This window comes from Neurospora tetrasperma, assembly GCF_000213175.1.
Source record: "Neurospora tetrasperma FGSC 2508 unplaced genomic scaffold NEUTE1scaffold_2, whole genome shotgun sequence".
Classification (NCBI taxonomy): Eukaryota; Fungi; Ascomycota; class Sordariomycetes; order Sordariales; family Sordariaceae; genus Neurospora; species Neurospora tetrasperma.
In genome coordinates, this window is record NW_009799100.1 from 4,447,803 (window position 1) to 4,460,171 (window position 12,369).

General features: G+C 54.5%; 6 protein-coding genes across 6 annotated transcripts; 3 read left to right on the plus strand and 3 right to left on the minus strand.

Moving 5' to 3' along the window:
• Positions 1–499: 499 nt before the first annotated feature.
• On the minus strand, positions 500–1,392 carry NEUTE1DRAFT_116617 (uncharacterized protein; the record flags this gene model as incomplete). Its single annotated transcript, XM_009851614.1, has 2 exons — positions 500–1,222; positions 1,317–1,392. The coding sequence occupies one exon, from the start codon at positions 1,211–1,213 to the stop codon at positions 515–517; it is 699 nt and encodes a 232-aa protein (XP_009849916.1).
• A 625-nt stretch (positions 1,393–2,017) lies between these two features.
• On the plus strand, positions 2,018–4,680 carry NEUTE1DRAFT_80046 (uncharacterized protein; the record flags this gene model as incomplete). The annotated part of the gene is made up of 3 exons (XM_009851615.1): positions 2,018–2,039; positions 2,146–2,229; positions 2,302–4,680. The coding sequence occupies 3 exons, from the start codon at positions 2,018–2,020 to the stop codon at positions 4,479–4,481; spliced, it is 2,286 nt and encodes a 761-aa protein (XP_009849917.1).
• Positions 4,681–5,117: 437 nt separating this feature from the next.
• Positions 5,118–6,440, plus strand: NEUTE1DRAFT_61367 (uncharacterized protein; the record flags this gene model as incomplete). Its single annotated transcript, XM_009851616.1, has 1 exon — positions 5,118–6,440. One exon carries the CDS (start codon positions 5,118–5,120, stop codon positions 6,387–6,389), a length of 1,272 nt encoding a protein of 423 aa, XP_009849918.1.
• Positions 6,441–7,015: 575 nt separating this feature from the next.
• On the plus strand, positions 7,016–8,559 carry NEUTE1DRAFT_80051 (uncharacterized protein; the record flags this gene model as incomplete). The annotated part of the gene is made up of 2 exons (XM_009851617.1): positions 7,016–8,081; positions 8,139–8,559. 2 exons carry the CDS (start codon positions 7,032–7,034, stop codon positions 8,466–8,468), a joined length of 1,380 nt encoding a protein of 459 aa, XP_009849919.1.
• A 46-nt stretch (positions 8,560–8,605) lies between these two features.
• On the minus strand, positions 8,606–9,565 carry NEUTE1DRAFT_109194 (uncharacterized protein; the record flags this gene model as incomplete). The annotated part of the gene is made up of 1 exon (XM_009851618.1): positions 8,606–9,565. The coding sequence occupies one exon, from the start codon at positions 9,563–9,565 to the stop codon at positions 8,606–8,608; it is 960 nt and encodes a 319-aa protein (XP_009849920.1).
• A 583-nt stretch (positions 9,566–10,148) lies between these two features.
• NEUTE1DRAFT_129019 (uncharacterized protein) lies at positions 10,149–11,428 on the minus strand (the record flags this gene model as incomplete). The annotated part of the gene is made up of 4 exons (XM_009851619.1): positions 10,149–10,675; positions 10,732–10,762; positions 10,797–11,034; positions 11,164–11,428. The coding sequence occupies 4 exons, from the start codon at positions 11,178–11,180 to the stop codon at positions 10,278–10,280; spliced, it is 684 nt and encodes a 227-aa protein (XP_009849921.1).
• Positions 11,429–12,369: the final 941 nt, after the last annotated feature.

Consider the following 12,369-nt stretch of genomic DNA (forward strand, 5'->3'; position numbering starts at 1 on the left):
ATGGAATGATTGTGTGAATATCAACTTGGAATGTTTCTTGCACCTGTACTAACTGGGTCATGCTCGTAGATATACCGCATCCTAGGCAACCACCATGTCCAACAGAATCAACATGAGTTCTTGAGTCTTAAGATATCCAGGTCCCCCTCATGCTGGCGGTGGTAAGGCTACTAATCTTGGTTGACCAATCCCATCACCCACAGCATCACCTGGTTAGCTTGTTTTTAAGGCTTTCATTCATTAATCGCAGGAATCCGCGACTGGATATTGTACAAGTTTTTGTCTTCGCGGGGTTCCTTTTCGGATCTCAACAGATTTTGGCTTGGTGATGATACATCGATGCGACCGACCTCTAGTTTTGTTTCCCCCCCATCCAATCTAGGTTTGATTTGGTCACCGTCGTCGTCATCGTCGTCGTCCCATCTCTATCCGTTTCAGCCCCCCCTCCCCTCGAATCGCGAAATTTCTCCCAAGCTTCCACTCTCTGTCCCCCCCCCCCCCCCAAGGGATTTGTTTACCATCCCTGGTTCTTCAACTCAAAGGTCCTGTTGACCGCGGCCTTGAAGCCCTCCTTGAAGCGAGCCCTCCACCTCTCTCTCAAGTTTCTCTTCCTCTTGAGCGCCGGACGCTCGTGGAACCTCTGCAACCGCACGTCCTTCTTCACCTTGTTCGCCGCAACCGTCCTGTGCAGCTGTTTCAGCGCGCCCGCAAAATCTTGATGTCCGGACACGTAGAACGTCCTGCCGGTTGATGGGCGGAGACGAATGTTGAGCTCCTGCTGGGGAGCCATGTGCCGGGTCTCGAAATCGGTTTCGTTCCAGGTCTGCATGGGCGAGGGCTTGGAGGAGGAGTAGAGGGCGCCGGAGGAGGAGGTGGAGGAAGTGCTGCTACTGCTATCCTTGTTGATGGCATCGACAATAGACCAAGGGCTGTCGTTGGCAGTGGGAGGACGGGGAGGGAGAGCAGAGGATGAAGAGGTAGCGCCAGGGCTACCACCAGCGGCGGCGCCGGCGGCGGGCTTCCGGTTCGAGAGAGCCGCTCGCAGAGTCTCGATGCGCGATTTGCCCGAGACGTAGGGGTTGGGCGGTGGCTGCAGTTGGACGCGGGCGCTGGTAGAGAAGGCATGGCGACCGGCGAGGCTGGACCGGGCGCTGGCAGAGGCGGCCGCTGCCGTCGTGCGGCAGACGGACTGGAGTGCTGAACGGAGCTCCATGATGCTGGCCTGTTCACATGGTGAGAAGTGACAGTTAGTAACTTTGATGGACGAAAGCAAAGTATAGAGACCGAGAAAGCAAGAGGGTGGATAAGTAACTCACTCAATTGGTCATAAACTACTCCGTTCGGTCGCAAAGAGGGCAGCGGCTTATCGTGCGGTCGATTTTCAGAATCTCGAAGCCTCCCACCAAGCGACTGGCACGGTTCGGGGCCCCGGCGTCCATCTGCTGCTACTTAGCGCGCCGGTCCACTCAGCCGAGTTGCCGGTTGACTGTGGCCCGGGCTTCTGCGCCAGCCAGCTGGCAGAGGTCTTGTTTTCTGAGGCTGAAGCCCATCAGTTGAGTCTTTTGCGCCACAGTTGTGCAGCGTCGCAGCTGGTCGCGGTTGCAGCGAGCGTGGAGCTCTCCAGGAAGTTTCGTTAGAGCTCCCGCCCGCCAGTCAGGGTGGTCAAAGTGCCACCCCAGTCAACCAGTGGACCGCTGCGGTTGCCGGTGCGCGTCCACGCAAGCGGAAGTCACCCAGTGACCGGGGGCGATTGAAGTTTTGGCGAACGGCATCAAACACTTACAACAATTCCTTCCCTTCCCATGCACATCCGAACTGGAAACTCCCACCTTCCAGCACCACCAACACCCACCAGCTATCAACCGACTATATCCCGTCCGAGTCAACAGCACGTATACGGCATCTCGAACCGATCTGTACCGATCTTTTTGAGTTTAGACCAACTCCAACTCCGAGATTACGACTACCCACCTCAGCCCCAAGACCTCTTCGACAGCCAACTTTCCCCAAATTCATCATGGCGTTTAATCCCTATGGAGGTATGTCCCATTGTTGACGTCGCCCTAGTTTCTATGCGCGCCTGCGATTGCGGTCCTTGTCATATTTGCGCCAGGCACATACTAACAATGTCGTTTCTGTATGAAGCGCCGCCCTACGGCCCCCCACCGACCTTTGCCGCATACCCAGGTGTGCCTATGGCCCCGGGCATGGTCCCGCCACCCGGTCTAGGTAAGCTTCCCGCCCCGAAACAGCTCCTCCCTTTTCATATGGCCATGCCATCTAACTTACTCCTGTCTATAGGTCCTCCACCAGGCATGTCCTCTGCCCCCGGATTGGCACCACCTCCTGGTGTCCAGCAGCCTCCTCCTGCTACTCAAGCTAATCGACCAAGCGGCCTACCTGCCTCGTTCCAACCACCCCCAAACCTGAACATCAACTTCAATGCCCCCGTCATCCGCCTGGGCGCTTCTTCGCTCCCCAACAAACCCGGCATGCCCCAGGGCAACGACCGAAAGGATTCGCATACCCCGACCAGTGCGAACCGCCCAGGTCTCGGCTCCGATCGCGTCGAACAGTCCCGCGCGCAGTTGCGAGAGAGCATCCAGAACCTTGTCCCGCCGACACCCGAGGAGAGACTACGAACGATATTCCTGCACAAGATTCCCGATGGCCTCGGCGGCGAGGAAGGCGTCCAGAAGCTGCTCCACACGGTCGGCAGGCTGCGGAGGTGGGACTCGGGGCACTCCCACTTGACGGACTGCAAGGGAGCATTGTTTGGTTTTGCACAGTATGAGGACCCCGATTCGCTAGCGATTGCTGTGGAGTTACTCAAAGATCTCGAGGTCCCTGTGAAAAAGCAAACACCGACCGAGAACGAGCCCCCCAAAGACGACGATGAGGCTTTCGCCGCCGATATCGACAAGGTCAAGCTAAAGGTCGAGGTTGACGTCACCACGACAAAGTACCTTGAGGCCCGCAAGGAGGAGAGAGGGGAGGATGCGGCCTTTGAGGCGAAACTAGGTGAGGCCAAGGTTGCGCTCAAGCAGTTTGTTCGAGACCTCTTTTACCCGCGTCTTCGCACTGGACAGGATGCCGACGGAGACACTACTATGGCCGACGGAACAAATGCTGCCGGAGATAGCGTTGAGGTTATCAACATTCCGCTCGCGCAGGAGGATGAGCTGGCGGATATTCCAGCCGAGATGCGCGAAACTGTTGCCGCCGAGATCGCTGCTTTCAGAGACAGGAGCAACAAGCGCGACCTTGAGCGTCTACGCCGGGAAGAAGAATTCGAGGAAAGGGAACGTCAAAGGAATGGAGCGCCTCGCATCTCACGCCTGGATTCACCTCCGCCTACGGATGCGGCGAACTCAAACCACGTCCCGCTGGGCCCGCGTGGTGTGCCTAATGCGCCATCAGGACCTCGTGGGCAACAAGGCAGAGGTGTTGAGTTCGTCGGTGGCGGCACATCAAACGGTTATAACTTCAAGGACGAGGATGACACCGATGCCGATGATGACGAGCTATACCAACGCGAAGTTAACAAGCAGAAGGCAGAGGAGGAAAAGCTTTACTTGGAGGCCGAAAGGAAATGGGTGAACCGTGAACGCCAACGTGCAGCTGCTCTCGAGCGTGAGAAGGAGCGCGAGAAGACGGAAACCGAAGGATTCGCCAGGAGAAAGGAAGAACAACTCGAGAGGGAGAAGAGCTGGGACGATGAGCGTGAGGCAGCCCGTAAACACCACATGTACTACCGCGACCACGCGCACTGGGTCAGGAAACGACTACAGGAGCGCAACGACGAACAGGCACGGGATGAGATGGATAGGCGGGCCGAGGAGGACGAGAGGCGCAAGGCCGAAGCAGAGATGGAACAAGCCAGGGGTATGGCCGACTCCTTCCTCGAGCGGCAGGCCGAGGAGATGGAGAGGCGGCCAGCTGCGGCGCCGGCTGCCCCCCAGCGGTTTACCATTTCCTTTGGCGCAGCGGCTCAAAAGGCAGCCCAGCGTTCCGCCGGCGCCCGCAGGACTGTTGCCGAAGTCGAGGGCCTTTTAGACGACGAGGAACAGGAGCAGACCACCAAGCGGCAACTTGTCCCCATCAAATTCGAGCCCATCACCGACACCAAGGCCATGTCGGAGGAGGATTTGCAAAAGGCCGTGCGCGCTCTGGCGCAGGAGATCCCTGCGGACAAGGACGGGCTCTGGGCTTGGGACGTCAAGTGGGATTACCTCGAAGAGTCCATCATCAGCGAAAAGCTTCGGCCTTTTGTGGAGAAGAAGGTGGTCGAGTATCTTGGAGTACAAGAACAATTCCTTGTTGACGTGGTGGAAGAGCACCTGCGCAAGCACCAAAAGCCCGCCGAGCTGGTGGAGACATTGGGCGAGGCTCTTGATGAAGATGCGGAGGATCTAGTGAAGAAGTTGTGGAGGATGGTGATTTTCTTTACGGAGAGCGAGAAGCGCGGTTTGCCCGCTTAAGAGAATGTCTGGGAGCCAACGACAGCGGGTTTGTTCCTCGGTCCTGTATGGCCTCTGTTGAGGGCCATGAAACAATCCACGAAGGATCAAGGCCTAGAGATATTGTGGTATGTACATCGTAAAAAAACACATGCTTGTAGGAAAGAATAGCCAACAAAGCATGAGGCGTTGGAAGCGCTAATTGAATATTTTTTTCAGAGAAATGTACGCGGTCTTGGTGTTGGTTCGTTGATCTGATGTGCCTCGGCAAATGCCCCCAGATCTACCCGGGCAGCGAGGGGAAACCCAAGGGTTGCGCCATCTGCCCGCACTTGTCCTGGGTTGAGTCGCAGCCACTTTGATACAGTGATCCAATAAGGTTTGGTTCAGTCGGCATTTGGCCGTTGTCCTTCGTTAACATATAAGTCCATTGAAAATCCTTAGTTGTTGATTTTCGAATTTCACATGGTTTTGCTCGGTTTATGTTTTCCAACGTGTATTTCATTGCCACCACGACACCCCAGCATTCAACCTCGTCCACTGAATGGAACATCAAGTAAACATCAACCCCTGAGATACTCGCCAAAGTAATCCAATTACGTCATCCACCACTCCAGCCATCTCACCCACCACAAATACAGTACGACAAAACTTACCATGTCCGCCCCAACCCAAAGCTTCAAAACCCCTCCTCCCTCCGTTCCCAACACCCTCCTCTCCTTCCCAGCCCCGCACGTTCTGCTCGTCACGCTCAACCGCCCGGCCCAGCTCAACGCCATCCCCACGTCCCAGCACAAGCGGCTCGCCGCGCTGTGGGATTGGTTCGATGCCGAGCCGGCGCTGCGGTGCGCGGTGATCACGGGTGTGGGGCGCGCCTTTTGCGCGGGCGCAGATCTGAAGGAGTGGAATGAGTTGCATAGCAAGTTCCAAGGTCAGCAGAAGCGGAAGGATGATGGAGGAGGAGGAAAGGGGTTGGTGGATGGGGTGGAGCATGGAGGGCAGTATGGGACTTTGGGAAAGAGGAGGGAAGCACTCCGGAAAGCGGAGGGTATGAAATCTGGGGAAGAGCCGGATGCGCTCGCGGAGGGGATTGTCAAGGAGGGTCGCGCTAGGGATGGCAAGATGAAGGACGAGGATAAGCTGACGACAGGCATTGGAGGGGGGTATGGAACGGTCGATAACAGGCGTAAGGCGATCGAGAGCGCCGCCCATCTAACCGAGGAGACTGCTCCAAAGAGGGATCTTAGCGATGTGGATGACGCCAGAATCAACACCGGCATCGGCGGTGGTTACGGCACTGTTGCCTCTCGCAAGGCGGCCGCCGCCGCCGCACGGGTTGCGAACAACGAGTCTTCTTCCCGCGTCGGCAACCTCGGCCTCAATGCCGGCTTTGGTGGGCTCTCCAACCGCTCGGGCAAAAAACCCATTATTGCTGCTGTCAACGGCCTTTGCCTCGGCGGCGGCATGGAGATGGTCATCAACTGCGACATGGTCATCGCCTCCTCCAACGCGCGGTTCGGGCTGCCGGAGGTCAAAGTAGGTGTTATTGCCGTTGCTGGCGCATTGCCTCGTCTCGTGCGCACGGTGGGCAAGCAGAGGGCGGCTGAGATGGCGCTGTTGGGGAGGAATAGGTACTCGGCTGAGCAGATGGAGAGGTGGGGGGTGGTTAATTTCATTGTCAGCGGCGAGCAGGCGCTGGTTGAGGAAGCTGTAAAGCTGGCGGAGGAAGTGTCGAGTAATTCACCTGATGCGGTGCTTACGAGTAAGGAGGGCTTGAGACTGGGTTGGGAGGGGATGGGACCGGAGAAGGCGACGGCGGTGTTGGAGGGAGGCATGTATAGGAAGCTGGAGAAGGGGGAGAATATGAGAGAGGGTGTGGCGAGCTTTGTGGAGAAGAGGAAGCCTGTTTGGAAGGATAGTAAGCTATGATTGCAATATTCAAGACTAGTCAAACAATTCGGATACCTATCGTATGTTCCGTTCAATAACTGTTCCCTGTCCCTTGATCTATCCGAGTCCATACTAGGTATTCAGGGCACCGTCCTCCACTTCCCTTCCCCGGATCATCGCCAATCTTACTCCGCACGAAACCGATAAGGAAGAGCCCGCTGTGGGGTAGAGGTAGGGTAGCCTGGGGCTATAAGGAACTAGCGGAATGCGGGGAAGTAATTGTCAGCGCCTCTCAGGGACCCTGGGGGGGGGACCATTGGAGATGGATTTCTCCGGTGGACGGCATCCCAATTTCCATCAATGGTATCGGGCTTTTTCCCCTTCCCCAACGCACCGGTCAGAACGGTACACGATGGTTGCACTGATGTTATCTCGACTACGACCTGGCTGGCCAGGGAGCCGGTGCCGACAACCATGCGAACATCACTTTATCCGCTGTTTCCATACTACTGAGACAATGGGATAGGTGGGATCGACCGTCACTCAAAGCTTTCATCGGTGTCGAGAATCGCAAGAAACGGTGTGATGACGACTATATAATAGGCCAATGGTCCCGTCCTCGGTAAAGATACAGAGTGGTATCGCGACCTCCAGCCTTCAATTTCCCTCTCTGGAGCCACCATGAAGTTCCTCGCCTTCGCAGCCCTCGTGGCCGCCGTCGTCTCGGCATTCCCTGCCCCTGAGCTCCCCGCCGGCATCCCTCGCTCCCTCTCCGAGTTCAAGGAGAAACATCCTTACACAGTCAAGCGCAGCAGCCATTGTCGGAAGACAGTCTCCATCCGGGCCTCGCAAAATGACACTGATGACGTTGCCGACGACTTCCTCCGCGGTCTCAAACAGGCCAACAACGGCGGAACTCTCTATCTGCCCAAGGACAAGACCTTTGTCATTGGCAAGCCGCTCGACCTGACCTTTCTCAACGACGTCCAAGTCCACCTCGAGGGTGAAATCAAGTTCACAAACGACACGGCCTATTGGCAGAAGAACGCGTTTGCCCATCCCTTCCAGAACAGCCTCATGTTCTGGAAATGGGGTGGTAAGAACATCAAGATCTACGGCAACGGCGTTCTCAATGGCAACGGTCAGCGGTGGTGGAACGAATTCGCTGGTTCGGAGATTCTCGACCCCGGCAACACGTACCTGCGTCCGATCCTGTTCTATGCCGAGAACACTACCGGTATCGAGATCGAGGGTATTCACTTTAAGGACTCGCCTTGCTGGACCACCTTCTTTGTCACCTCTAAGCACATCTCCTTCAAGGACGTGGCCTGCACGGCCGAGTCCAACAACGCCACTGCTCTTCCCAAGAACTCGGACTTCTTTGACTCACTCAATGTCGAGCACGTTAGCGTTGAGCGTGCTTGGGTTAACATTGGTGACGACTGCTTCTCTCCCAAATCTAATGCTACGGATTTGTACGTGAACACCATGTACTGCAATGGCACTCACGGACAGTCGATGGGCTCGATTGGTCAGTATTCCGGCGAGAAGAGCTTCATCCGGGATGTGGTTATCGAGAACTTGTGGATGTTGAACGGCCAGCACGGTGCTCGTTTAAAGTCATGGGCAGGTCCTGACGTCGGCTATGGCTTCATTGATAACGTCACGTTCCGCAACTTTTGGAATGCCAACAATGAGTATAGTGCTTTTCTGGACTCTTGTTACTTTAATGTAAGTCTCTTCTCTCTGACAGGAAAGACAAAGCAACTTCTGACGCAACGTACTCAGGTCAACGCTACTACCTGTTCTGCGTACCCCTCCCAGGTCAACATCAGCAACGTCAACTTCGAGAACTTCTCCGGATACACTTCGGGCAAGTACGGACGTGCTGTTGCTCGCCTGACTTGCAGCCCCAACGCCGTGTGCGAGAACATCAAGTTCAAGAACTTCAACGTCACTAGCCCCTGCGGTGGTGAGCCAGTTGTCATTTGCGATGGCATCAGCGGTGACCTTGGCGTTCCTTGCGTCAACTCTACCAGCCCGGAGGCGAAAGCCGCGTTGAAGGACAAGTGCTCGACTGCTATGGCGACACTGCCAAAGCCGACGCCGTGGTTGTAGAGAGTTTGTATTTATATAGGAAAACCTAACGATTTAATGACTATTCCCGCCATGTATGGGCCAATAATACAACAGAATGCCGTACCCTCCAGTGGTCTTTTCCCCGATCCATGGTCATATAAACTTGTCTAGTTTCTTCACAGCGCAACAACAACCGCCAAAATTGCAGCCACCACCATTGCAGCAACCATCACACCCGTCACCCTCGCCGCACCACCCGCTTGTTGCGGCCCCGACACAGACTGCGAGCTCGTCGCCCCCGCCACAGTTGTCGCCGACCCCGTGAGCGAAGTCGTCACCGAACTGGTAACAGTAGCCATCGTCGTCGTCGTCGTTGTCATCCCTGTTCCCGTCTTGGTTGATGTCATCACCCCGGTACTAGACCCCGTAGCCTTCGCAGTGCTACTTCCACCTCCACTTCCGCCACCCGCAGCCGTACTAGTACCAGTAGAAGTAGCACCAGTAGAAGTAGCACCAGTAGAAGTAGCACCAGTAGAAGTAGCACCAACAGAACTAGCACCAGTAAAAACCGCAACCGGCGCCGTACACCCTGGCCCCGTCCTCATATCTCGCGACGTCTCCGCACAAACACTATCCAACGTATCCAGCTCCTCGCTGTGTTTGCTCACCCAGCTACTCACTCTGGATGTGTACACCCCGTACTCGCTTGACAATGTGGCGGGGAGCGTGATGGTGCATTGAGGGCTTGCCATGGCCGAAGGGGCGAGCGTGTCTTTGGCTTGGTGGAGGGCGGCCGAGAGAGCAGGGCCGGGGGTGGGGATGTCGACTATGAGAGACCAGATGGCCATCATGCAGGATGCTTCGGGCGGGAAGGAGGAGGGGGGGAGGTATACTGCTTCTATTTTGTTTGTTTCTGTTGCTGTTGTTGCTGGAGCTGTTGTGGCTGTAAATGGTTTGAGGAAGGGTATCGCTGGGGCAAGATAGCCCTGATCGTGGTGCTCGACGAGGACGGTGTTGGGTTCGATGGCGGCTACTAGTTGGCGACGGGTGTTGGCGCTGTGGACCGAGGCTGCGTTGGCGAGAATGAGGATGAGGGAGAAGACGAAGAGCGAGATGTAATTCCACCCATGTTCCATTCCACTGATAAGAGGGAGAGAAGATGGATGATTCTAGGCGGTAATTGTAGGTTTGATCGTAGTCGATAATGCGCTATTCGAGATTGTGAAGTGGCTTTATATAGGAAGCGTTGAAGCCAGGTGAATCCGTTGACGATTTGAGGTGAAGAGAGGAAATGGACGATGAAGAACAGATGGTGAAGTGAAAGTCTCCGGATCTTAACGAAGAAAGCATCAATATAACGCCCTCCCCCTGGTTGAAACGAAACAGTTAGACAAAGAAGTCGCGATCTATAGTTAGAACATCGTACCTGGACACTTACTTCCTTCCTGCCACGGGAAAGGTCCGTTTCTATGAGTTCCCTCCCTTGTTTGAATTGTCATTCCAGGTAGCCGCTTCTTTCTGACCTCAATAAGAAAGTCATGTCGATATTCCACTTGATCAGCAATTCCAATATGAGTTCTTTTGTGTTGGGTTTTCACTCAGCCGTCTGTTTCGTTTCCTTGAGTAGTGACTTTAATTTTATCACAGTCAAAGCGGGTTCACTGTAGTCAAGGTTTGCGGTATCAATTTGAGATTTCACAGCGTGTTGGCTGGGAAAGTGAGAAAAAAACAGAGATAAGTCATCGCTACCATACTTTGTGTGAAATCAACACCAGCCTTGCAGCTTGTCTCTAGTAAGACGGCTTAAGCCCTCGCTTTACACTTTAGCGGCTATAGCCGTATGAGCAGCTACAGATTTGCCAATTTCCCATCCACGATAGAGGCATACTTCATCGCTTGAAGAGTAAGTTTCTCATCTTCTCCGAGGACCTGAATGATGACGGTAGCAAGGTGATCGAACCCCAGCCGTGTGTACAGGTGATATCCCATAGGGCTCGCCATGACCGAGATATCCTTCAACGACTCTCTGCGAATGACGTCCATACCCCATCTGCAAAGCGTAGTCGCGTGGCCGCGTCTCTGGAAGTCTGGTAAGGTTGCCAGGATCTGAAGATGAAGCTGCTCCGGCCCAATGTCCCCAAAGTACTTCTTATAGGCCTTAGCCTGACCATTGTGGAAGGCGTTGAAGTGTTGCTGGTTGGCATCTCTACGTGTGCTGCCTCCTCGCTTGTCAACCTCACGATTAGCTATTTCCAAAGCGGTTAGTGCAAAGCTGACGGTTTAGGTGGGCTTGGATAAATACTTGCGGTCCTGGGGGACATAGTGTGGTCCATCTTTGCGTTTGTTCAGATACGAGACATCCCATACGCTAATGGAGGCGATCTTGAGCTTCTCGCTGCCGGCGGGGTCAACATCTTCAATCACCATGACTGTCCAGTCATCAAACGAAGGGTCTAAGAAGTATTCGAATAACATGCGCGTGTACTTGTAGTGGTCCTCGGGAAATTCTTTCCGCAGAGGGAAACGGTAGTCCCATTGCGGGTCGAGGGGCATTGTCTTGATGATGACATTGGTGATGGCATCAACGTCTGACGGTAGTCCAAGCCTGATCATGACAGTTCTTTTGAGTAGTGATCGTTTGAAGAATAGTTGAGGCTCCCACTGAGCAACTACTACCATATCCGACCCAAAAGTCCAACGTGGGGAAAGAGGGACAGTGAGCGAGCCTTATTACCTCCCACTGGCTGACATTTTTTGGCTGATAGCCTGACCGATGATTGTGACGAACAGATCAGCCAGGCATTCCGCCTATTCTGTTGAGCTTTGTTGAGACTCGCTTGCCGTCGCACCTTTTCTTATGCAAGTATGCGGGACAGCCTCGACTGGATCGTTTGGGCGGTGTAACTTGTCCAACGAACGGCAAACGCATGTAGTCGTGGACATTGCCGTATCAAAATTCCCTTGGATTCCAGATTGAAGCGTTTCGGTGACTTGGTGAACAGGCCGAGGCAACGGTTGTTGGTAGTTACAGACGGAAATGCGTGTCAAAGAAGGTGGACGTATTTTAGTGTTGAAAACCTCGACATCCGACGACAACATGGCTGACCAATATGCCATAGTACCTTGGTGATGAGTTCAGCCTCAGCCGCCAACAATGACCTACTGTGTAAGGAATCGAAGGTTGAGAAAACGACGGGAAGATGAGATGGAATTCGGTGATGTGATTGGGTGATTGTGGAGCTGTACAAGAAATATCCTTTCTCATGGCCATAATCCGGAGTCAAAGCCACATTTTTCTGTTAAGTGGATAACGCCTCAGCAGGAAGTTGTCAAAGAAGCAGCCACTACCAACCGCTGACGGCTGCCACCCACCTTCATGAAACTTCTGCAGTTCAGCCCAGGGTATGTGACATGCACTGTAACATTTCAACAAACCAATCCGGGCAGCTCAACCCCTCCAACCTGAGAACGACAACACCACCTCGAACCGCCCAGTTCCATTGAGACCGTAAGGCGGATCTTGCATGAGACTATACCCAGAAAGGAACTGCGGCGAGCAGGAATTTCCTAATATGATGTGGATGTGCCGAATACCTATCATAGGTACCGCGATGACGGGCGAGAAGCCTGGCTGGGGGGAATGACGAGACGAGCCACAACTTTCCGCGTGGCGCCCTCGCTTTGTGCCTCTTGGGAAACCGGGCATTCACGTCGAATCTTGAAGAGTGTCCGGGAAGGAGTCCTAGGTAACACATTAAGCCTCCAACACTCAAGCATCGGCTCTCCAACTTGTCGTTTGCCTACATAACAAGCTGGGACCGAAGACCCCGGGGGAATCATAAAGAAGTGAAGTGTCCAGGTATGTCAGTTGGGTGTTCCACGATGCACACCCTTGCAACCATTTTGACTCGGCGATTGCAGTCCAACCTCCTCATCGGTT